Raw genomic sequence first — 23,737 nt, 5'->3', positions numbered from 1 at the left:
ACCTTTTCTCTTTTCCCGCCACCCCCTCCCCCACCACACACACACACACACACACACACACACACACACACACACACACTTTTGCTACTCAGGTTACCTGTAGTTTCTTGCTGCACCTCATGATACACCTCACTGGGCAGGAATGTCGTACTGCCCCCACCACTCCTGGAAAATTCCTCCTCATTCAAGACCCAGCTCAAGCATCCTGTGCTGTGAGGCCTTCTACTCAGGCCTCAGCAGAGAACACCCCCCCCCAGGACACTGTACAGGACCCCAACAGAGTGAGTTGTGGATCTCCGAGCACCTTCAGAGCAGCAAGTTCATGGTTTCATCCCTCTTTCCCCAGTGCCCTTCATGGTATCCCACCAAATAAAGGCTTGTTGAGGAGAAGGAAAAGAAGAGCGCCAGGAGGAGCCCAGGATCATAAGAAGGGAGGATGCCCTAAGGGTGTGGAGTCAGGAAAGCTGACTTTATCTCTTTCCTGTGCACACCTACCCTCCGTCACTGGTCAGAATTATAGTGGACTGGATACCCACAGAAGGGTCCAAGCATTTGGCAAGCGGGAAAGGCAGCAGTGAGGCAGAGCAAACAGGCATATGATCACCGTGTCTAGTTTGCGCATACATCGATTACACATAAACTGCGTAGTTACACATGAGAAATGGTATCGGTAGGTTGAGAATCCTGAAACAAGGGCCTTGCTGAATGCTGAAGTGACAGATTCTCAGCCGAGGCCTACAAGGGAGAAGGGTGGTGGGGAGGAGTCGAGAGACAGTCTTCTGCGCCGAGAGGCGGGCAGCTATGTGAACAGCCCTCTGGGAAGAGGTGGGCCTCCTGAGGATGGGCCAGGGCAGCCAGGCGCTGCTGTACACACTCAGCTGTCAGCCGTGCTTCCGGGTCTGCATCCCAACAGTCCTCTAGGATCTCTCTAAGAACACCAGGGTCCTGGGAATAATGGCCAAGAGGCAGGCTTGACCCCAGGACCCTGAGTAGGTCATTAAAAGATGTCCACCACCCTCCCCTGCCCCTCCCTGAAATCCAGCCCTCTGCATCTTGTTGCCTGAGACAGGTTCTCTGGGTGCCTTCCAAAGGGCCCACCTTTTCCTCTGAGGAGCTAATTCTGGTTATGGCTTAACATGTTGATGAGAAACTGCTCTCCTTCCTTTCAGGCAAACAGGGTCTTCTGCAAACAGTCTCCGGGCCTCTGTTATCTAACACAGCAAATACTTGTGCAGTGGAAATTTTAGGCCAGGTATTTCAGACCAGGTAGCAGGGACGGGGTTTCCTGTTAAAACTATTTGTGCAGACCACTAACATTTCATTCTTAGGCTACTGCTTTAACCTTTTATACCCAGAACTGGCTTTATTGGGTCATGTTAGAAACACAGATGTGTAGGACAGAACGAGGAGTGATTGGATTGAAGGCTGGATGCCAGTGTACCGGGAGAGAAGCCATCTTGGGGACAGTGCTCAGGGCAGGAGCAAAGCCAAGGAGGACTTCCTGAAGCAGGGGGCTGCAGAGCAAGGCTGACGGGTGGGGAGAAGAAAGACAGACTGAGCAAGGGGGAGGTGTGAGCCTCAGGAGTGGGCTGTGTGAGACCTATGGTGGAAGAGGATGAACTGAAATACAGAGAAAGTTTGCCCGGCTTCAGCTGAACACGGTGCAGGGGTGGTGGAGAAGAAGGGATGGAAGGAGTAGAGGGACTGGTCCTGGCCGACAAGCCCTTGAAGCCTGTGCCCAGACTCTCCGGGTCCCCAGCCCACCAGCCAGTGGCTTCTTACTGTGGCAAAGCAGCACCAAGTGGGTGGGATGTAAGGGCGCCTTCTCTCCGCCACTGCCAAGGTCCATAGCTCACAGGTGGTGGGGGTGCTGCCCAGTTCTGCCTCATAGGCCAGTTGGAAGGGTGGTGGTCTGCTGTCTGGGGGAAAGCACACAGGATTACGTGTCAGCTAGCGCTGGGGGTGCCTTCCTTGTGGAAAGACCAAGGGGGAGAAGGGCAGAGCTTCCTGGGTCAGGAGGTAGGTGGATCTGGAATGGATGGGTCCACTGGGGACGAGAGGGGACTGTTGCACCCATCCTTACCAGGCCACAGATCCAGGCAGCGGCTCAGGATCTCCCACAGGAGCAGAGCCAGAGAATAAACATCGGCTCGCCGGAGGGCCATGCCCCAGTCCTGTAGGTCCAGAGTCTTGTCCAGGAGCTCCGGGGCCATGTACCTCTGGGTACCAGCCTGAAGAGAAAGGCGTGGAGGACCAAGAATCATCTCCTTGATAGCCTTCACCACAACACTGGTCCATGCAACATCCCCCAACTACACACTCAGCAATGTCCCAAACGCTGCAGGCGCTGCTGCACTGTTGCTATAGCAATGGGCACATCTTCTGCAGCAGCAGCACCATTATCATAGGCCTCATCCTTATCCAGGGTACTTACCTCCATGATGGCAGCTGGGCCTTGGGGTCGAGTAGGGACCCAGGTGGGGGGCGGAGTGAGGCCAGGTAGCACCAAGGCGAGGCCCAGGTCTCCAATGGCACATGACCCATCCTCCCTAATGAGCACATTCTGGCTGCTCAGATCTCGGTGGGCAATACCTGGTTTATATTGGCCTGTGGGAGAAGCCAAGGTTGAAGGGGCATGGATCTTCTTCCTTTCCCTTTGGACCCAATCCTTCCCCTCCAAGCTAAGGGAGAATCAGAAACATAGTATTGTGGCTCCTGATTCCCATGGCTTCTTGCTCGCAGCTCACCCACCATCCTGCCAGCGCTCCTCATGGAGAAATGCCAAGCCCTGTGCCAGGGACAGTGCCATCCGCAGGGAACGTCCCCAGTCACTGGTGTGCTGGGTCAAGTAGTGGCACAGGGAACCCTGGGAGAAGTACAGAGAAGAGGGGGACACACAAAGCTGGAGGTGGCTGATCCACCCCAGAAGAGAGGTCAATGGACAGACATCCCCCTGCATCTCTCAGCAGACCAGCACACTGACACATTTAGGGCAAGATAACAGGCAATAGAGGAGTGAGAATGCGCATAGTCAGATTGACAGGAAAAATAGTAACTCCAGTCCAAGGGTCCTGAGCACTAACTGTGGGCCAGGCAATCCTCACAACAACTCTAGGAGGAAGGTACTCCTGTCACTCCTGTTTTACAGATGAGGAGCTTGACAGAGAGCTGACTAAGCTTGCTGGAAGTCACTTGGTGAAAGAGAAGTGGAGCTTGAACCCAAGCAGTCTGACTCTAGTGTCACTCACAATTAACCACCTTAGACTGTCTCAGAGGACTTTGGACAAAGGCAGAAAAAGAAGAGGCAGGATGAGCTAGGCCCAGGCACCCCTCATGAACCACCTGGCTTGAGGTGTCAAGCCTGTGTGGTAGAACTGGCCAGTGAGTAGATCTGTTGGGTAGGAGAGTGGCAGTTGGGAAGCAAGGGAAAATTGTTGGGAAGGAGCAAGAGTCCTGCAATTGAGCCCGGCCAGTGTTGCTCAGTGGTTGAGCATCTACCCATGCACTAAGAGGTCACCGGTTTGATCCCCGCTGGGTGGCAGGCAGGAGGCAGCTGATGGATGCTTCTCTCTCATCAATGTTTCTATCTCTCTCTCTAAAATCAATAAAAACTTATTTTAAAAAAAGAGTTCTGCATTCGACCAACATTGAGCACTCTCAGTGTGCCAGGAAAGTTAAACAAATAAACAAAACCAAAAAGGCAGTGATTTTTGAGCTGAGCAGTGAGGCACATGGTCAAAAGGGGGACTTTCCAGAATTCAGGATTTCAGAGGTGGAGGAGCTATGGGTGCTGATAAACTCCCAAGTCCTTAGTTAGGCCCACAAGGCCAAGTGTGGTCTGGCCCTGGCTTACCTCTTCCTCTTCATCCTTATTGCTCATGGTCCGCCCCTTGAGTCACGTCTCCTTATTCTTCTCTTGTAAGTAGCATGGCCCTGTCTTTCAACACCTAATACAGTTGACATTTTAAACTTATTTTTGTGCTTATTTGACCCACTTCTGTCTCCCCTACTACTCCATAAAACCTGTAAAGGCAGGGAGGGACTCGGAGTGTTTGTCCTAGCACTCAGGACAGTGCCTGACACACAGTTCATTAATATTTATTGAATGAATATATGAATAAATTTGAAGGGCTATGCCTCAAGGTATTTCTTTTAAAAAATATATGTTTTTTTAATTGATTTCAGATAGAAGAAGGGGGAGGGAGAGAGGGATAGAAACATCAATGATGAAAGAGAATCACTGATGGGCTGCCTCCTGCACTACCCCTACTGGGGATCGAGCCCACAACCTGCACATCTGCACATATGCCCTGACCAGGAATTGAACTGTGACCTCCTGGTTCATGGGCTGATGTTCAACCACTGAGCAATACAGGCCGGGCGTGTGTGTGTGTGTGTGTGTGTGTGTGTGTGTGTGTGTGTTGTTTGTTCGTTTGTTTGTTTTGGTTTTTTAATTGATTTCAGAGAGGAAGGGAGAGGGAAAGATAGAAACATCAATGATGAGAGAGAATCACCTCCTGCACACCCCCTACTGGGGATCAAGCCTGTAATCCGGGCATGTGCCCTTGACCGGAATCAAACCAGGGACCCTTCAGTCCTCAGGCCAACGCTCTATCCACTGAGCCAAACCAGCTAGGGCTTTTGTGTGTTTTTTTAATTACTCACCCAAGGATATTCCTTCCATTGATTTTCAGAGAGAGTGGAAGAGAAGGAGGTAGGTAGGGAGGGAGAGAGAGAGAGAGAGAGAGAGAACCATCGATGTGAAAGAAACACATTGTTTGCTTTTCACATGTGCCCCAATGGCGCAGGAATCCAACCTGCAACCCAGATATGTGCCCTTGACTGGGAATCAAACCCGAGACCTTTCGGTTTGCGGACTGACATTCTAACCACTGAGAAACACTGGCCAGGGCTCAAGGTATTTTTTTAAAAAATATATTTTATTGATTTTTTACAGAGAGGAAGGGATAGAGATAGAGAGTTAGAAACATCAGCTGCCTCCTGCACATCTCCCACTGGGGATGTGCCCGCAACCCAGGTACATGCCCTTGACCGGAATCGAACCTGGGACCTTTCAGTCCGCAGGCTGACGCTCTATCCACTGAGCCAAACCGGTTTTGGCAAGGTATTTTTAAAAAATATATTTTTATTGATTTCAGAGAGGAAGGGAGAGGGAGAGAGAGATAGAAACATCAATGATGAGAGAGAATCCTTGATTGACTGCCTCCTGCACACCTCATACTGGGGACTGAGACCATAACCCGGATATATGCCCTTGACTGGAATTGAACATGGTGTTCTATCCACTGAGCCAAACCAGTAGGGCTCAAGATATTTATTTATTTATTTATTCTTTATTTTTGGTTAATTCTCACCCAAGGATATTTTCCAATGATTTTTTTAGAGAGTGGAAGGGAGGGGGAGAGACACACAGAGAGAAACATTGATGTGAGAGATACACATTGATTAGTTGCTTCCCGCAAGTGCCCCAACCCTGGGCCAGGATTGAGCCTACAACTGAAGTACATGCCCTTGATCAGAATTGAACCTGAGACCTTTCTGTCCATGAGCCGATGCTCTAAATACTGAGCCAAACCAGCTAGAGCTCAAGGTCTTTCTTTAACAATGATTTTCTTTAAGGTACAGAATATAAATTATTTTGATTTTCCCTTTCCTTAGCTATTTTATGGGTTAAAAGTATTAGCAGGTATTTCATGTGTGATAGAAAGAAAAAATATGAAAAATAATTTTTAATGTTTTAGAGAACAGGAAATCTAAAGCAGAAGAATAAGCATGGACAGGGCCCAGCTGACATCCAGCTCCCCCCACCCCCATCTCCATCCCCATTCACACACAGGCAAACACGCACATGTACATGTCTTGGTCCTCACCTTGGGGTGCAGTTCCAATACCAGCAGGGGCCCACAGTGCTGGGGCCCAGGTCCCCCCCTGCTGGCAGTGATAAAGCGGACAATGTGGTCGTGCTGCAGGCCTGGCAGCTCATACAATGCTCTCTCAGCTCGGAACTGGGCCATAGCCCTCAGGGGGAAGGTCTTGATGGCTACCAGCTCGCCTTGCAGCTGCCCAGCCCACACCACTGCGTGACCTCCTTCCCGGATTACCTGGTGGGATACGGTGTTGGGTGTGGACTAGGCTTCCTCCCCAGCACACCCTCTGGGAGCACTTAGAGGACACCTTCCTCCCGCCCTGGGCACCTGGGAGAAGCACAGCTCAGGCAGCTCAGGCAGCTCCGCACTCCAGTCCCTGCCTGCGTCTGGCTCTGGCTCTGGCGCTGGCCCACCTCTCACTCTGCAGGCCTTTCTCTGTAGCAGGGCTGGGGTATAAAGAGCCTTAGAGTCAGAGTGCACGGGAATGGAGACTGGGAAGGGGGCTTTGTGGGAGGTAATGGGAGTCAGGTTGCAGAGATCTCCGAACCAGAGGGTCAAGGAAGCCTGGAGAGGGGTCAGAGCTTTGGGGCAGTGTCTTGGGGTCACAAGTGAGGGATGGGGCAAATTAATACCCAAGATGATGCTGCCCAGCAGCAGCAGGAGGAGAAACAGCCCCAGCAGCACCAGCGCCATCCAGATGGACTCGCCTAGGCATTAAGGCAAGAATGCAGGCTGGATGATCCCTGCCCCAAATCTACTCTCTGCTCCTCTCCCCTCCTCAGAAATCTTGCTTCTCCACCCACCCTCACCCTGGTCACAAGCCCTGTTATCTCACAGTCACCAGGGCAACCAACTTTTCAAGGCCAGAAGGAGTGAAGCTCGGGACGGGGGTAGGGTGAGAACTGGCCCTGGTTCTACCTCTCCTAACCTGGGCCCCAGTCTCCACCCAGGTTCAGCACCCCAGGGGTTACCTGCGATGGCCTGGGGACCCTGGGGACCAGGAGTCCCAGGGCTCCCCAGAGGAGGCAGGTGGCTGTAATTGGCATTGCAGAAGTCAGTGCCACAGGAGCAGGTGAAGAGAGTGGAGCTGGGACTGGGCTGAGCTCGGGGGCTTGGGTCACATCGCGGGGACTCACAGCCTGGCTCATCACTGTCTCGGCATCCTGACAGGGTAGGATTAGGAAAAGAGGAGAGAAAGGGATTAAGAAAGAGAAGAAGAAAAAGAAAGAGAGATGGAGAGAGAGAGAGAGAGCATAATGAAGTCTGGGGAGAGAGAGGGTAAATCCCTTCTCAGAGGCATCCCTTCCATCTGATATGGGCTTTTCTTTTCCCTCCACACATTCCATTTTTCCTCCTCTCCCTGGGTTGCCACCCCCACCCCAGGATGTACCTGTCTCCCGCCCTACCTATCACCTGCCATATATTTTGCCATTCACCTTGCATCTCCACCTGTGCCTGGTCTTGGGTCAGGTTCCAGATCCCAAAGCAGCAGTGGCTGTAGAGGCAGCGGATAACCCTGGGGGGCCCTGGTCCTGCATCTAGCAGCTTCCCCAGTGTCTTTGTGCTTCCCCGCACTCCAGGGGCCTCAAAGAACACACAGGTCCGCCTGCTTGGGGGTGCTGTGGCCCAGGGTGGGGAGGGGAGGTTTAAGAGAGTGAATGCAGGGGCAAAAACAGCAGCCAAAAGGAGAGACAAAACATGTTTCCTATCCCAGGGCCAGCATGGTAAAGCCATAGGAGGAAACAGTGTCAGCAGAGGCCTGGAACCTGACCCCCCACCATGGGGCCACGTGGCTCTACCCGTCACCCTCACTCACCCACCCCACTCACCACTCTTCCAAAGGGGTGGCTGCTGCTTCAAATGCTCCTTTCCTCAGTGGGTGAATGGAAGGACCCTGCCCCTCCCCATAGACACTTACCTCGCACAGCTTTGGGAAGCAGTGCCCAAAGCCCCAGAGTACCCAGCATCATTTTGAAGGAGGCAGCAGACCTGCCCCTGGCCAGAGCTTCCTTCAGATACAGGGCCCTGGGGCTTCTGATCCCTCAGTCCCCTACTCCGCCCTCCTCCCTCTTTCCAGTCTCTGTGGGGGAGATGGCTGCTGTGGGGGAGAGGATGGGTGTGGGGAAAAGCAAGGGGAGGGAGGAGCAGAGAACCAATCTCCTATCCTCCTCTATCCAGCCACCTCCTCTTTTCTCTGCAAGTGGGAGGAGGGGGCCTTGGAGGCCCAGCTGAGAACCCAGTGATGCTTAACTTCAAACCTCTGCCCTTTGCTGACCCTGGGAAAAAATTACGGGATCCTGTTAGCTAAGAAACCAAAGTGAGGTCAAGTGCACAGAGCCGTTCAGCTATGCCCAAGGTCCCTTCTAACCCTTATCTAACCCTTTTTAGGTCTAAGATCCATAACTCCCTGGGCAGAGAGAGACTTCACAGCCCATACTAGAGTTTACCTCGTTTTTCAAATTCAAGAATCAGAAATCAGTTATATAAAATTTCTTGGATTAAAAAAAAAATCACATTGAAAATGGTATCATGGTAAACTTTATGTTGCCAGAATTTTAAAAATCACTTTGAGTCACACACTGAACCAATCACTATTAATGAGAATGTAACAAACTTCTATTGAGCACCTATGTGCTAGGACACAGGTAGGGTTATGCATTTATAATCACCTCATCTAATTCTCCCATTAAACTATTTGTTATTATTTTTATTTTATTTTTATTTTTTTTTAAATATTTTTATTGATTTTTTACAGAGAGGAAGGGAGAGAGATAGAGAGTTAGAAACATCGATGAGAGAGAAACATCGATCAGCTGCCTCCTGCACATCTCCCAGTGGGGATGTGCCCACAACCCAGGTACATGCCCTCAACCGGAATCGAACCCGGGACCTTTCAGTCCGCAGGCCGACGCTCTATCCACTGAGCCAAACCGGTTTCGGCAATTTGTTATTATTTTTAAAAATTATTATTATCTTCACTTTATAGGTAAGAAAGCTGAATTCAGGTAACTTGCCCAAGATGATTTGAACCTAGGTAAGTCTGACTCCAAAGCCCAGGCCCAAAAGAAGAAGAAGAAAAAAAAAGAGCCCAGGTCCTATTCTTTGCATTATGCCTGAAAACAAGTACAAAACACAGCAATAAAAATATTTCCATTTAGTACAGCACTTGAATATTTGAATTTGGATGGTTGAGAAAAAAATACACCATTACCTGCCAGCAGGCCACTAACTAGAAAGGGAAGGTACAGTTCAAACTATAACCACCAGAGGTCAGCAGATATAGGAGAAACTTGGGTGCAGGGAGGGGCCAGCAACAGCTTCTTCTGATGATTAATGCCCATGGTACACTTCTATATCAATTTTTTAAAAAGTATTTATTGATTGATTTGAGAAAGGGAGAGAAACATCAATTTGTTGTTCCACTTATTTATGCATTCATTGGTTGATATTTTAAAAATGTTTTTATTTTTTAGTATATATATATGTCTTTAAATGATATATTTATACATACATACATACATAGGGTTATTACACAAATACACATATATATGCATAATATAAATATAAACACAAAATTGTCTTTCTTTTTTTTGGAGTTGTCATTTTATTTGATGGCATCTAGAAACATCCTTATCGTGCACAAACATAGACTTAAAATTTTGTTTTTTGTCAATTATGTTTGCAATTTATGTTTTTTGTGCTTATGTTCATGTTTTAAGTAGGCAATTTATTTTCTACTCTTTATTGATTAAAGCATTACATATGTCTCCCTTTTCCCCCATTGAACTCTCCCCAGCCACTCCTAAACCCCAGCAAATGCCCTCACCCCACTAGTGTCTGTGTCCATTGGCTATGCTTATATGCATGCATACACATCCTTTGGTTGATCTCTTACCTCCCACCCCCACCCCTGCCTTTCCTCTGAAATATGATCGTCTGTTGGAAGTATTTCTGTCTCTGGATCTATTTTTGTTCATCAGTTTATGTTGTTCATTATAGTCCATAAATGAGTGAGATCATGTGATATTTATCTTTCTCCGACTGGCTTATTTCGCTTAGCATAATGCTCTCCATGTCCATCCATGCTGTTACAAATGGTAAGAGTTCCTTCTTTTTATAGCAGCATAGTATTCCACTGTGTAGATGTACCAGTTTTTTAATCCACTCATCTGCTGATGGGCACTTAGACTGTTTCCAAATCTCAGCTATTGTAAGTTGTGCTGCTATGAACATAGGGGTGCACATATCCTTTCTGATTGGTGTTTCTGATTTCTTGGGATATATTCCTAGAAGTGGGATTACTGGGTCAAATGGGAGTTCCATTTTTAATTTTTTGAGGAAACTCCATACTGTTTTTCATAGTGGCTTCACCAGACTGCATTCCCAGCAGCAGTGTACGAGGGTTCCTTTTTCTTCACATCCTTTCTTTATTGATTTTTTAGAGAGAAAAGAAGTGAGAAGGATAGAGAGATAGAAACTTCAATGAGAGAGAAATATCATCAATGGGTTGCCTCCTGCACGCCCCCCACAGGGGATCGAGCCCACAACCTGGGCATATGCCCTGACCAGGAATCAAATCGGTGGCCTCTGGGTTCCTGGGTGGATGCCCAACCACTGAGCTACACCAGCTGGGCATAACTGGCTGATTCTTTGTGTCCTGACCTTGGTGTATCAGAACGATGCTCTATCCAACTGAACTACCCATCCAGGGCCATCTCCTATATCTATTAAGCTGCAGGGACTGTAAAAATATGAAAGGAGAGCACAGGGTGTGTAGAGGGAATGTCAGCATGGAAATGGAAGGAAAAAACTATAGCTTGTGCTGCAGCAGCAAGACAATGGCTCAGAAACAGCAGTAATCATTTCCACAGGTGTGAGTAGCTGGCTCCCACAGGAATTAGAATGAGAGGGGATCAGTTCCCTTCTTCTCTAGCTACTAGCCTTCTGTCCCCCTGGTGGCTGTCTGGAAACACTTTCTGCCTTAGACAAGGGGTGAAGGTCTGAGTATTGATTCTTTGATTCTTTGGGAACCTGAATGAAAGGAGAGTAAAAGCTCTAGTAGTTGTGAAGCCAAAGCTAGAGTAATGATGAGGGCTGGAGGTAGGTGGACAGTTGCCCATCCCTTTTTGGGAGTTTGCAGGACCCTGTCTGTGAGATGACTAGACTGTACTTAGTTACAGCTATCTTCCTTCACCAGCTTCCAGATCAGATAAGTCCTGGGTAGGAGGGATGATGGGGAGGAGTTGAAGGTCAAATAACTTCTTGTTTCTGGAGTGTCTCATGAGACTATCTCCGCCAGAGGGGAGTGAGGTAAGGATCAGGCAGGAAGACGGAATCTCCTCACCCAAAGCCTTGGATAACTACTTGTCTCAAAGACAAACATTCCAGTGGGGTTTATGGGAAATATACCTGCTCTGGGCAGAGTTTAGAGTTGAGATGGTGACAGAAGGAGTGAAAATCTGAGAGGTAAGGGATTAGGAAGGTCCTGAGAAAGGATCTCAGCATAGGAATAAAGGCTTCCTGGATAAACATAGACAGAGATCTTCATCAGAATCCCCTGATTAAAGTCTGCAGAGGCCCAATAATTGACCTTTGACCCCACTGACTACAAGGCTAAAGCAAGTTTATTCATTCAACTCAGAAAATATATATTAGGTCCCAGTCTTAAGGTATTTCATTAGGTGCTGGGCCTACAATGATATGTGATTCCTGCCTTTCAAGAACTCATAGTCTAGCCTGGTCAGTCATTGAGCTTGGACCCATGAACCAAGAGGTCACTGGTTTGATTCCTGGCCAAGGCCACATGATAGATGTTTCTCTCTTATCAATGTTTCTACCTCTTTCTCCCTCTCCCTTCCTCTCTCTCTAAAATAAATAAATAAATACACATTTAAAAAATCTTCTTAAACAAACAAAAAATTAAATAAGTAAATAAGATTCTAAATAAGCAGGAAGATCAAATAAGCTAATTCTGTCCAGACAATCTTTAAATTGTCTCAAAAGTAAACACACTGAAAATAACTAAAAGGAAGGTGATTGCTATAGGCAAAGGGAATCGCAAGAATGCACACAAAGAAAAAACAGGAAAAAAGCCCTAACTGGTTTGGCTCAGTGGATAGAGCATCAGCCTGCGGACTGAAAGGTCCCAGGTTCGATTCCGGTCAAAGGGCATGTACATTGGTTGCGGGCACATCCCCAGTAGGAGGTGTGCAGGAGGCAGCTGATCGATGTTTCTCTCTCATTGATGTTTCTAACTCTCTATCCCTCTCCCTTCCTCTCTGTAAAAAATCAATAAAATATATTTAAAAAAAAAAAGGATACACACAAAGGTATGAACACAAAGTGTATGCATTGGGGGAAGAGGGTGTGAGCAGGAGAAAGGTATAAGAGATATAAAATCACCCTAGGGATAGACTGAGACCAGATTGGAAAGGTTTTCTATTCTGTATCAAGGAGCTTAGACTTTTCCTGAAAGCAAAGGATTTTAGGCAAGGGTCTGGTAGCAATGTGGAAGATGGATGACTGGGGTACAGGGAAACTAAAAGCAAGGTCAGCTACAAGACCTAAGAGTAGCCACGGTGAGTCCCAGGACAGTGGAAATTTAAAAAAAAAAAAGAGAGAGAGAGAGATGCATTGTATTGGACAGGATTGTAATGAAATGAATGTTGGGAGATAAGATGATCCTGAGTTCAAGTATAAAGGCTCAAGGGGTAGTAATACTGTTAAGTGAGATGGAGAACACAAGGGTTATTTCCCCTTCTTACATGTTGAATTTGAGTTATCTCTGGATCCAGATGAATATGTTCAGTAAGCAGGCTGCCAGGTTGAGAGAAAATTTAGGGCTTAAGATTTGGGAGTCACCAACCTAGATTTAATAACTAAAGAGTAGCCCTAGCCGGTTTTCCTCAGTGGATAGAGCGTCGGCCTATGGACTAAAGGGTCCCTGTTTGATTCTGGTCAAGGACATAGGCCCAGGTTGCAGGCTCAATCCCCAGTAGGGGGCGTGCAGGAGGCAGCTGATCAATGAGTCTCCCTCATCATTGATGTTTCTCTCTCTCCCTCTCCCTTCCTCTCTGAAATTAAAAGAAAAAAGAGTGGATGTAACTTGCTTATGGGGGTGAAAGTAGAGTACAGAAAGGACACACGACAGGGAAACACCAACATTCAAGGGACAGAAGAAATGCCTATGAAGGAGACTAAAAATAGTCAGAAAGGCTAATGGAGAACCAGGAGAGTATCAGTTTCACATTCCATGGGAAGAAAGCTCTAAGATGCATGTAGCTGCAGCGAGGTCTGAGGCTAATGACTGAAAGACCACTGGAGCTGCAACCAGGTAGAGGATGTTTGTAAGAAAGAATTTGGTAAATGATGGGTACTGAACTAAGTGCCCTGAGGGGTGAATAAGAGGAAAATTGAGTATAAAGTATTTTCAATAACTTTGGAAATGAAAAGAACTAGATCAGTAGCTTGAAGAGGAAGTAGAGGTTTACAAAATGGAGGGAGGGAAGGGATTTTAACATGCTGATAGGCTGACAAAAGAGAACCCAGACAAGACTGAAAACAAAGAAAAAGAAATTTAAGAAAATGAGCACAGGTGACAGGGTTGAGCTTGCAAAGGAAAAATATTTTTCCTAAGAAATTGGTGAATACATCAATGTTTATAGGGAGGGATAGGAGAGAGAAGTTTGAGGAAATTCATGCTTCTGTTTTTTCCATGAAATAGGAAGCAAATCATCTGCTGAAAAACAGGGTCAGGCTTGGGAAACTTCAAATTAATAGCATGTCTCCCTCACCAGCCTACGAAGTACTTGGTGGCCTGTCTTATTTCATTTTTTATATTCAGCTTAACTTAGTGTAAAGCACATAGTAAGGGCTCAATAAATGTTTATTGAATGAATAGGTGGCACTATTATTATAGGCCCATTTAAGGCTGCAAAACCAAAACCAAAACAAACAAAAAACAACCTCCCCTCACCCGCCCCCCCATAAAGTCAAATGTTAAAATGTTATATTGCTGTTATATTTCCATAAGAAAATCAAATGGCTGAGTTTACCCATGGCTAAGTGATTGACAAAGCAGAGTCAAATGCACAAGATAATTGAGAATGTTGGTAGTCATAGTATAAACAATTGATCAAGGATTCTTACATAGGAAGGAACGTGAAGCTGTAGGCTGATGGAAAACTGGAAAGGCTGTCAAAATAATGTCAATTTCAGTTTCAGATGGGTTCACAATCCAGATTCAATTATGTTAGAAACAGGCTGGTATTAACTGAATGTAAAATATGTTAAGGCTAGACCTCGGTTCCCAAACACAATTCTACGATAAAAAGAACCAAGGCCCTGGCTGGTGTGGCTGTTGGTTGAGTGATATCCTATGCAGCAACTAAAGGTTGCTAGTTAGGGCACATACCCATGTTGTGGGTTTGATTCCTGGTTGGGGTGCCTATCGGAGGCAACTGATCTCATATTGATGTGTGTGTTTGTTTTTTCCCTCTCTCTCTCTCCCTCCCTTCCTCTCTAAAATCAATAAAAACGTGTTTTAAAAAATGTTTAAAAGAAACAAGGCTCCTTGGATAAATGGCTGATTCTAGGGCTGGGACAGGGAAAAAACAAGATGAGCCTGAAGCATTGTATCAGAAAGCAAGAAAGGGCTCAAAAAAAAATAAAAGGATGTAGACATATCCAAGGGACATAGGAGCCAACCTGAAAGAGCTGGCAATGGCCAAAGCTGGGACAATTTTAGCAACAAAATAATGTAGTGTTGGACTATAACAAACTATAAATTTACCCAATATTTCATTAAACCCAAGTATAAAAAAATGAGTGCATATAATAGACAGTTTCCTCACAGAATCCCAAAAACTCTATGTAGATAGTACATAGAGGAAGCTTAATTCCCATTAAAGGTGGGGTAGACTTATTGACTTGCCTACAAATAGGGACACTAGATAAATCTTGTCAAACACTACCTTAACCAAGTGATGAAGGTTAGCATTAGTAATGTCATGTGGTTATCACATACCCCTTGACAAGATGTGATGAGAAGGGCATTTCACCTTATGGTATTTTTTCCAAAAACCCAAAAGCTCAGTCAAGTAATGAGAAAAACATCTAATTCAGATTTGGGGATATTCGACAGGACACCTGGGCAATAATCCCAAAGACTGTCCTGGTTATGAAAAACAAAAACTGTGACAGACTAGAGACTAGGTAAATATATCAACTAAATCCAGTGTGGTATCCTGGAATGGGTCCTGAAACAGAAAGAGGACATTAATGGAAAAACTAGTGAAATCTAGAGGTTTAGCTAATGTAATGTATCAATGTTAGTTTCTTAGTTTTAACAATGTTCCATAATGTTAACAATGGGAACTCTTTGTATATCTCTGCAACCTTCTTTTAAATTTAAAAGTATTCCCAAATAAAAAGCTTATTAAACAAGAGTTGGTGCTGCCTGTTCCTTGTGGACCTCCACATTTCTATTAAGTCATGGCATACTGATCTGCTCATGACAGTTTACCTGGAAGTTAAGTGTAGGGCAACTGTGCATGTATGGGAACACAAAGGTGTAGCTGGAAATCTTTGTTGGGTTCAGTATATTAAGTTATGGCTATATACTCCCCATTCCCAACCCTCTCAACACACCAGAGACATGCCTTTTTTATTAAAAAAAAAACAAAACTTTTAATTGGTTTACAAAGGAGCTACAGACTACATTGAAACTAATCTTTGTACAAAAAGGCCAAAAAAAAAAAAAAAAAAAAAAAAAAAAGCCCCCAAAACACCCAGAGACAAAAGGTAGGAGACACAAGATAGATACAAAAGAGCAGGAAGAAACTGAAAGACAAGAGATTAGCATCATACATACCAAATGGTGGGGGTGGGGAGAGAACAAGATGAAAGAGCATTTAAAAGTATTTCCCCACACAGCTCTGGTGATAATCTAATTAGAACCAACAACCAACACAACATGAAATCATTAGGTTTAAAAAGGCAACAGTGGTAGGAAGACTGGTTATCACCAGTGTTGAAACTTGTTTTAGGCACCAGAGACTGGAGCAACGCCCCTCTCCCCTCCGCCCGCCCCCCCCTCTCCCCCAAGGATGGCAGATTCAGGAAGAGGAGGCAGGCTCTCAGGCAGCTGCCATTGGTGTGTGTAGAAGGGGAATCCTCAGGTCAATCTCAGCATATTTTCCCCAAGTCTTTGAACCCTGGATTTCAGATGAGAGCTATGGGATGCCATTGGGAGAAAGGGGTGATCAGAAATATGAGGACCTGTCCTTGTCCCCACTGTTCAAGAGCAATTGCTGAGAAGTGGAGGACTGAGCAAAGTCCATTCCCCTGTGGAGAAGGCACAGTGTCATTCCTGAAGGTGAGGCAGAGAAAAACACACCCCAGGAGAGATAGCAACAGTTGTCACTACCTGCAGTCCCAGCTTAATCCCACTTATGTATTTTTTTCCTGATACTGAAGGAGTTGAGGGACAATCACCACACCTCTTCTCCCTTAGCAGACACAAAGAAAGGCTGGAATTGATGAGGAAAAGGGAAAATACTAATTTCTCTCAAATGAACTTTGTGGAGGAAACCTTTTTGAGTTTGGGAAGTCAAAGTGGAGAAGACCTCGGAAGGAACGAATCCAGGGACGGCCCTTTTTTTCCTTTCCCAGCCTTCAAATTGAGGCAAGCAAGCCAAATCTAAGAGAGGGAGTAGGAATTTAAGCTTAAGGCTGCTTTATGTCCTCCTGGGGGCTGGTGTTTAGGGAAGGCAGACAAAGAAAAGAAACAGGTCAACCTCAAAGCTGGTCTGCTCATCCTCCTAGAAGAGGTCTGTAGCCCAGGAGGAGAGCCAAGAGAGGCACCAGAGAGCAAAGGCTCCCAAACAAAAGTAAAGCAACCTGCCCATATTTTATCAGCAGTTTTCCAGGATTGGAGAAGTGCCATGTCCTCCTCCCTTTCCCCAAAGCTACTGCTACCACCTTTCATCCTTGCACATAAGTTACTGGCTCTCTTCTAAGGGAGATGAAACTCTGAGATTTCACATTTCTCCCTTCCAACTCCAATAACCTACCCAGCTTTGAATAGGGGTAAGGAGAGGTATGCAAAGGGCACCTCATTTGAGGCAGCTAGACTATCCTCATTTCCTTGGTACCTAGATCTCCAAAACTCGTTTGATCTGATCCCAAGGTCCAAAAGGCATCAGGGTACTTACAATTGAATGAAAACTTTAAGCAAGTAGCACCAGGGCTCCCCCAAAGCATAACAGGGGCTTGATTAATACCCTCAGAAGAACCCCTCAAAAAGTATATAAATTTATTGCGTCCTAGCAAAGATCTGCAGCTTCCAGTATTCACACAATGTGAAGATATTAATACAAAATATATTCTGAAAGTCAAACATCTGCAGTTCATAGTGCTTTCTCAGATTTGTTAAAAAAATACAATGCTGTTTCCTATATAGGATATACAAAAGCAAAAAATATATATATGTATATAGTAGAAATAAACCAATCAGCCATAGTAATTTACAGCTTTTGTCTCTAACCTTCCCCCAATCATAATCTTTACCCCACACTGCAGTCTATACTTTCTGGGATAAAAGGTTCTATTTATTCTGAACCAGGCTGAGAAATATCCATTTAATTTCATGCTGTACAGCACCTACAAACATGGTGCCAGCTGGGAGGTCCCTGAAGGAAGATGGGTTGTCACTGCTCTGGGTAAAACGTGAGACAAATAAATGATAAGCAGATGAAAGTGAATGGGCAACCTGAAAGGACAAGGGAATGAGTGCTACAATGTTACCACTCCTTTGGGTATGCCCTACCCTGCACAGTTTGGTCATTTAAAAAAAATGAAAAAGCAACTCATGTAAAATTTTTAGAATCAATATGCCTGTCAGTCACATTTATTTCTGCTGGCCAAAAGTTCAGGGAAAGGGATTTTCAACAATAAGCTCCTGACTCAAGGAATGTAGGCTCCCAATTTCCTGTGGAAAAGACTGAGTGGCTCACTGCTGCTGGGAGACTAAAGCAGAAGCTGCTTCAGTTGTGGGGCCAAACAAGATACTGGATCTGGAGCTTCCTTGGTGAGAATAGGGCAATTGGAAAGAACTGGATGTAAATTCACTCATAGTAATGCTAACGAAAGTGGGGAGGGTAAACCAACATTCTATTCCAGAGAGAAACTTCATCAAAATAATGTTCTAAAAGCTTGTATTTCTCAGCTTCATTAAGCTAGTTTGTCTCTAATAATGTCTTACTGGGGAAGATTCCATTTCTTGAAATGCTCTAGTAAAATACTGCAAACTCCAGTGAGTTGTCCTGCCCCTTTCCTCCAAAAGATGCCTATGTACATGATTACAGACATAAAATAACAGGTTCTGAGTTCTACCTTTCAAGGAATAAAGGGTAGGACATGTGGTTGGGCATGGATAACTTTTACTTTAGTATTAACAAAATCTGACCTGGGGAAAGTTCCTTGCAATGGTTCCTGAGTGTTAACAGTATTAAGTCTTCAGAAAAAGAACCAAATGGAGTGAACTATTGTTTAGAATATTAACAGTTATTGTATTTCAGGTTAAACAATAACACAAACTTACCCAAACCCTAATTCAGATAGCTTTTATAAAAATATATAGTGGAATCATAGCATCATCTATTCGTAGTCAAGGTAAAAATATTTATGAAAGGAACTAAGATTCTGCTATAGATGGTTTCTCTTTCAAACACAAAAAATAGTTTCTTCTTTTTTAAAAGTGCAGTAGAATATCCCCCATTCATAATTGTAACTAATTTATTAGCATAAGCAAAGAAATGACCTCAGGAACATACCCAGGTTTTAAAATAGATTTCTAGGTAATGGGCCTGAAAGGCATTTTGATCTGAATTTGATTTATTTTCCAACAATTTTAAATATAATTTCTCATCTGTGTGTAGATATATACAGGCACAAACACACATTCACACATGGTCATACACAAACATTTCACTATCAGATCAGGGTAATTTTTATTGCCGGTCTCTTAGTAATGGCTAACAGAAAACCTATCCCCAACCTAACAGATTACACACATACACACAGCCATTTCCACACTTCCTCACAGTGAAAAGCCCTCTGACAAGATATCAGAAGGTCAAGAGAGACGATGTTTTAATGGCTGGGCCTTGAGGACAACTCTGGTTGCATTTAAATCTCAGTACCAAATGCACTGAGTTCCCTGCCGCTATAATTTTTGGATCAGTCTCTTCAGGAATCAGGCCATGAAGAAAACAGGATAATTTCTCCCAATCTCTCCTATAAACCACAGTGGTAAGACAAGATTTATTTTTGTTCTGGGCTATCATTCCCATGATCATGTGCTTCCTTTTCCCTTAGGAACCACCCAAGGAAGAGTTAAGGGAAAAGATCAAAGAACCACTGCCTTGCCACTAGTACATGCTCTGGAGTTCTGCAGAATGGAAACCTGGAACAGATTCATTGCCTGATGCTCCTTAATAACATAATGAAAAAGAAACTACTGGGGATGTTCAAAAGAGGAAGTGTACTTCCTTTCAGAATGTGAACTCAGAAGTTTATGTGAAATCAAAGCTTAGAGCCATCTTGGAAGACAGCTATACAAAGTCCAAATACTCCCCTAACTCCTGAACTGGACTACTATGAGTCACTTCCAACTTCTGAGCACATCATTTTCCTATTAAAAGCCCCCACCTATTATCTGACCATCTTTTGATAGTTTATATAAACTAATCCCAAATTATAACCCTCAAAGGGTCTCTTGAACAATTACATAGAAATACTTCTGATTCTTGATGCTTAGAGCAGCTGATAGAGAGGTGCCTTTGACTCTTCAGCACCAAGAGGGTACCTGCGTCAGTAGTATTTTGAACACTCTCTCCATAGTTACTTCAAGCATCATCCTGGGCTTCAAGGTTTCTCTATTCTGCTGCTGGGACTAATGACTTTAAAAGATTCACAGAAGTGCCTCATCCAGGAATCACTACCAAAAACATGAAATGATCAGGTGAGAGAAAGGGAGACAGAAAGGATTGAGCCCAGAAAGGAGTGCAAGAAGCTGATCCCAAATAAAAAGACAAAATTAAGGAAAAACATTATGTATGTATATATAAACTAAAAGCAGAGCATATGGATGCTTCATCTACATGGGAAGCCAAGACAACATCTATAAAAGCTTAATGTGTCACAAGGCTCAGCCATAAGAAATAAGGCAATATAAAAAAAATGACCAAGGTATTTTGGTCACAGAATGGTCTCTTTCCTCCTCCCAGCCAACCCCTGCAAATGCATCTCTATATATCTTTTATATATATATATATATAATATAGAATCTGCTTTTTTGTTAAAAAGTATTTCAATGATCATATATATTTATCAAGGCATGATGGCTTTAGGAAAGGGGGGAAATCCATCATGAGGGAGTTGCGAAGGGAAACACAGGACAGGGAGGTTGGGGTAAGAAATGTAAGAAACTGGGGTCAAACAAATGCTCATCAAAGGGTGGCACCCACATAATTTTCACTGTTTCCCACTTCAAGGAGGTACTGATGATATAGGTGAGTGCCAGGACCCCATCTCTTCTCTTGTATCCCCTCCCCCAATTCTTCCCACCACCATGCATTTTAATGCCTCATGGCTCTCTCTCCCACATGTCTCTTGGACCCATGCTACCTTGCATCCCAGGGTTAATGGGTATAACCCATATGTCTCTGGCCCTGGGTGCCTGATCTCAGAAGCCATTGCCACTGATATTAATGGACTGAAGATCTGCCACCTGCATGACATTGATGCCACTGTTGGCAAGACGGGCAATACCCTCTGGACAGATGGCCTCCATAGCTACCATATTGGTGGTAATAAGGGCCGAAGAAGTGGCAGCACCACTGCCTTCTGAACCAGCCCCACTGTCCAGGGGCAAAGTGCCCACACTCAGGGCTACGCCTGTGCCTCCCTTCTTATTCTGATGGGTCTTGATATGCTTTGACAGGTGGTCACTCCTCATGAAGCGCTTGGGACACTCAGGGCAGGCAAATTTCTTCTCACCTAAGTAAAAATAAGAGAAAGAATATTAGAAACGAACATCTCAGGATGTAGGGGGTACCTTGTCCAATTACTGCTTTCAAACTTTATAAGCCATACTATTAGGCCAATTTTAGAAGGTGAAAAAAGAAAGAAAAATCTAATGAGTATCTTTTGCTTTTTGGAGGAAGAAAAACAGGTAAGGGTTGGGGAATAGCAGTTCCTGGCCATACATTTTCTTCACACCACAAACCCAAGAAGGAGAAAGTGTCTGTGGCCCTGAATTCCCAGCATAAGTCCCAAATTTCATTTTTCCTGGACAAACTCAATTGCCCACCCCCTGAACCAAACATCCTGTGGTGAAGCGATACAGTGACTGGCTTAAGCCAATCATGGCCCATTCCTGGAGGTGGGAGTAGGATTAATCCTGCCCAAACCAGGTAACTATGAATAGAGACAGAGGGATTGTTTTCAAAGGAAACTTGGCTTTCTGGTACCAAGGAAGAGAGGAATAAATGAAAAACAAAAAAAGGAGAAAGGGATGGAGAGAGGGAAGGAGGTTGATATTCAGAAAGGAAGGATTAGAGCAAAAATGTCTGGCAGGACTGAGACTAAAAAGAGTAATTGGATCCTCCAAAATTCCATTCAACTAGCTCCTTCCTTCTTTTTAAAAAAATTTTATTTTATTATTTTAAAAATGTTTTTAAAGTGGTTTTTTTTTTATTTCAGAGAGGAAGATTGAGGAAGATAGAAACATCAATGAGAGAAACATAGAGATGACTACACACCCCACCACCAGAGATTCAGGAATGCAACCCAGCCCTGGCCAGTGTTTCTCTGTGGTTAGAGCGTCAGCCCCTGCACTGAAGGGTCACAGGTTTGATTCCTGGTGAAGGGCATGTACCTGGGTTTCAGATTCCTCCCTGCCCCCAGTCAGGGCGAGTACCAGAGGCAATCAGTCAATGTGTCTCTCTCAACATTGGTGTGTGTTTTTTTCTCCCTCTCTCCCTCCCACTCTCTCTGAAAGCAATGGGGAAAAAAATCCTCAGGTGAGAATTAAAAAAAAAAAAAAAAGGAAGAAAGAGACTGCAACCCAGGCATGTACCCTGATGGGGAATCGAACTGGCAACTTCTTGGTGCTAGGGACGAGATGCTCAACCAACTGAGCCACACCAGCTGGGCAGCTCCTTCCTTCTTTTTTTTTCTTTTAATAATATATTTTTATCGACTTCAGAGAGGAAAGGAGAGGGAGAGAAAGAGAGAGAGAAACATCAATGATGAGAGAGAATCATCGATCAGCTGCCTCCTGCATGCCCCCCACTGGGGATCGAGCCCACAACCGAGGCATGTGCCCTTGACCAGAATCAAACCAGGGACCTTTCAGTCACAGGCCAATGCTCCATCCACTGAGCCAAACTGGCCAAGGCTCCTTCCTTCTTAAAGGTTTTCCAGATTAACTCCAATTCCATTTGTGATCCATACATTTAGTTTTAATCGTAAGTTGCTCAGTATTTTTAGTTATTTCATAGGTATATTTTGTGCCTTTCCATTCTGGTCTATTACTATTTCTTTCTTCTCCAGGCTCCTACTCACCTGTGTGTGTGCGTTTGTGCCTCTGCAGCTCATCTGAACGCGTGAAGCGTTTCCCACAGTATGACCAGGTACACATGAATGGCCTCTCGCCTGTGTGCCAGCGCAAGTGTGCCCGTAGGTGTGAGGTCTTGCCATATACTTTGCCACAGCCTTGAATGTGGCAAATGTGCTGTTTCTTTTTGCCAGGATCCCCAGAGCCCCTGTAAGTGAGAACACAAAGTATTCATCATTCGTTCTAGAGATAAAAATGAAAGTACCACAAAGTATCAACAATAATTACCCGACCCATTCAAAACTAACTAGAACTTTTTTAAAAAATGGCTTCTCTTTAGCATCAAAATATAAATCTTTAGTTGATTCTGGTTCTTAATACCCAAAATTCAAGCTGTAGGTTTCCTCTCTACCAGACATTTGCTCTTTTCTGCTTTCCTGTTCCTTAATCCAATTTTGTTGTTTGAAGAAATGATTATTCTCACAGTGATTTGTGAAATGTGTGGGGCATTTTTTTTTTTTTTAAAGAAGTTTAAATCTCAATACAAGCATTTTCCACAGGAACTACTGTGAATGTGGGGGTATTTTTTGCTAGGAATGTATTTATAAGCAAAGGGTTTCTCCATTTAAGCACCTGGTTAAGGAAAATATTTTACACCTGTAGAGCTTTTTCCTAAAATAAAGTAAAGAACCAAATGGTGAAGATTAACAGCTGGAAAGCTGAAGCAATATCAGGGAGTTCAGTGGAAGAGGAAAATGGACTGAATAGAAGTTAAAGAGGGGAATAAGAATCCTAACTAATTCAAGGCTTGTAAAAAATTATTCCCTGTATGGAGCAGATCCTAAGCTCCTCTAAGGAATCAGCTCTGAAATGTTTTTGCAAACCAATTTGTTCCATGTGTAATCCATTAGTGGGCATTGGGGAGATTTCCAAGAGGGACTTTTCTTTGGTTTTAACAACACATATTAACAGAAGGGGGGGAAAAACATAATAAAAACTAGAGGCCCGGTGCATGAAATTCGTGCACAGGTAGGGTTCCTAGGCCTGGCTGGCAATCAGGGCCGATCAGGGCCTTCCGGCTGCTGGCCAGGGCCTCCCTTCGTTTCACACCACCCCCTGGTGGTCAGCACACATCATAGTGAGTGATTGAACTCCCAGTCGAACTCCCAACGGGACAATTGGCATATTAGGCCTTTATATATACAATACATAAGAGAAGATAAAGTTA

At 44.7% G+C, this 23,737-nt stretch overlaps 2 protein-coding genes across 4 annotated transcripts in view; both read right to left on the bottom strand.

The window, feature by feature from the left end:
• Positions 1-588: 588 nt before the first annotated feature.
• AMHR2 (anti-Mullerian hormone receptor type 2) lies at positions 589-7,869 on the bottom strand. 3 transcript variants are annotated; one of them, XM_006095738.2, is made up of 11 exons: positions 7,807-7,869; positions 7,325-7,507; positions 6,860-7,051; positions 6,521-6,595; positions 6,216-6,334; positions 5,892-6,122; positions 2,752-2,866; positions 2,435-2,607; positions 2,084-2,231; positions 1,783-1,919; positions 589-945 (listed from the first exon to the last, which is right to left on the bottom strand). In XM_006095738.2, the coding sequence occupies exons 1-11, from the start codon at positions 7,856-7,858 to the stop codon at positions 736-738; spliced, it is 1,635 nt and encodes a 544-aa protein (XP_006095800.2). In that variant the 5' UTR covers positions 7,859-7,869; the 3' UTR covers positions 589-735. The 3 variants fall into 3 exon arrangements, with proteins under 3 accessions (XP_006095800.2, XP_014317204.1, XP_014317205.1); XM_014461718.1 differs by having other exon boundaries at positions 649-945; positions 1,783-1,915; XM_014461719.1 differs by lacking the exons at positions 1,783-1,919; positions 2,084-2,231 and having other exon boundaries at positions 649-945; positions 7,807-7,855.
• A 7,679-nt stretch (positions 7,870-15,548) lies between these two features.
• Positions 15,549-23,737, bottom strand: part of SP1 (Sp1 transcription factor) — a 30,890-nt gene continuing 22,701 nt past the window's right edge. Inside the window, exons 5-6 of the mRNA XM_006095737.3 lie at positions 22,518-22,717; positions 15,549-20,948 (exon numbers count right to left, since the gene is read on the bottom strand). Coding sequence (XP_006095799.1) covers positions 20,635-20,948; positions 22,518-22,717 — 514 coding nt within the window. The 3' untranslated portion in view covers positions 15,549-20,634. The remainder of the gene's footprint in view (positions 20,949-22,517; positions 22,718-23,737) is intronic.

The sequence above is a fragment of the Myotis lucifugus genome, unplaced genomic scaffold, assembly GCF_000147115.1.
Source record: "Myotis lucifugus unplaced genomic scaffold, Myoluc2.0 scaffold_160, whole genome shotgun sequence".
NCBI classification, from domain to species: domain Eukaryota; kingdom Metazoa; phylum Chordata; class Mammalia; order Chiroptera; family Vespertilionidae; genus Myotis; species Myotis lucifugus.
The sequence above is the reverse complement of the archived record's forward strand: the minus strand, read 5'-3'. Positions and strand labels throughout refer to the sequence as shown.

Coding starts and splice junctions, on each gene's coding strand:
- AMHR2 (XM_006095738.2), bottom strand. CDS start 7,858: ATGATGCTGGGTACTCTGGGGCTTTGGGCACTGCTTCCCAAAGCTGTG. Junction 6,596..6,859: donor GGGTCCCCAGGCCATCGCAG/GTAACCCCTGGG, acceptor CTTAATGCCTAG/GCGAGTCCATCTGGATGGCG. Junction 6,123..6,215: donor CTGAGCTGTGCTTCTCCCAG/GTGCCCAGGGCG, acceptor GTATCCCACCAG/GTAATCCGGGAAGGAGGTCA.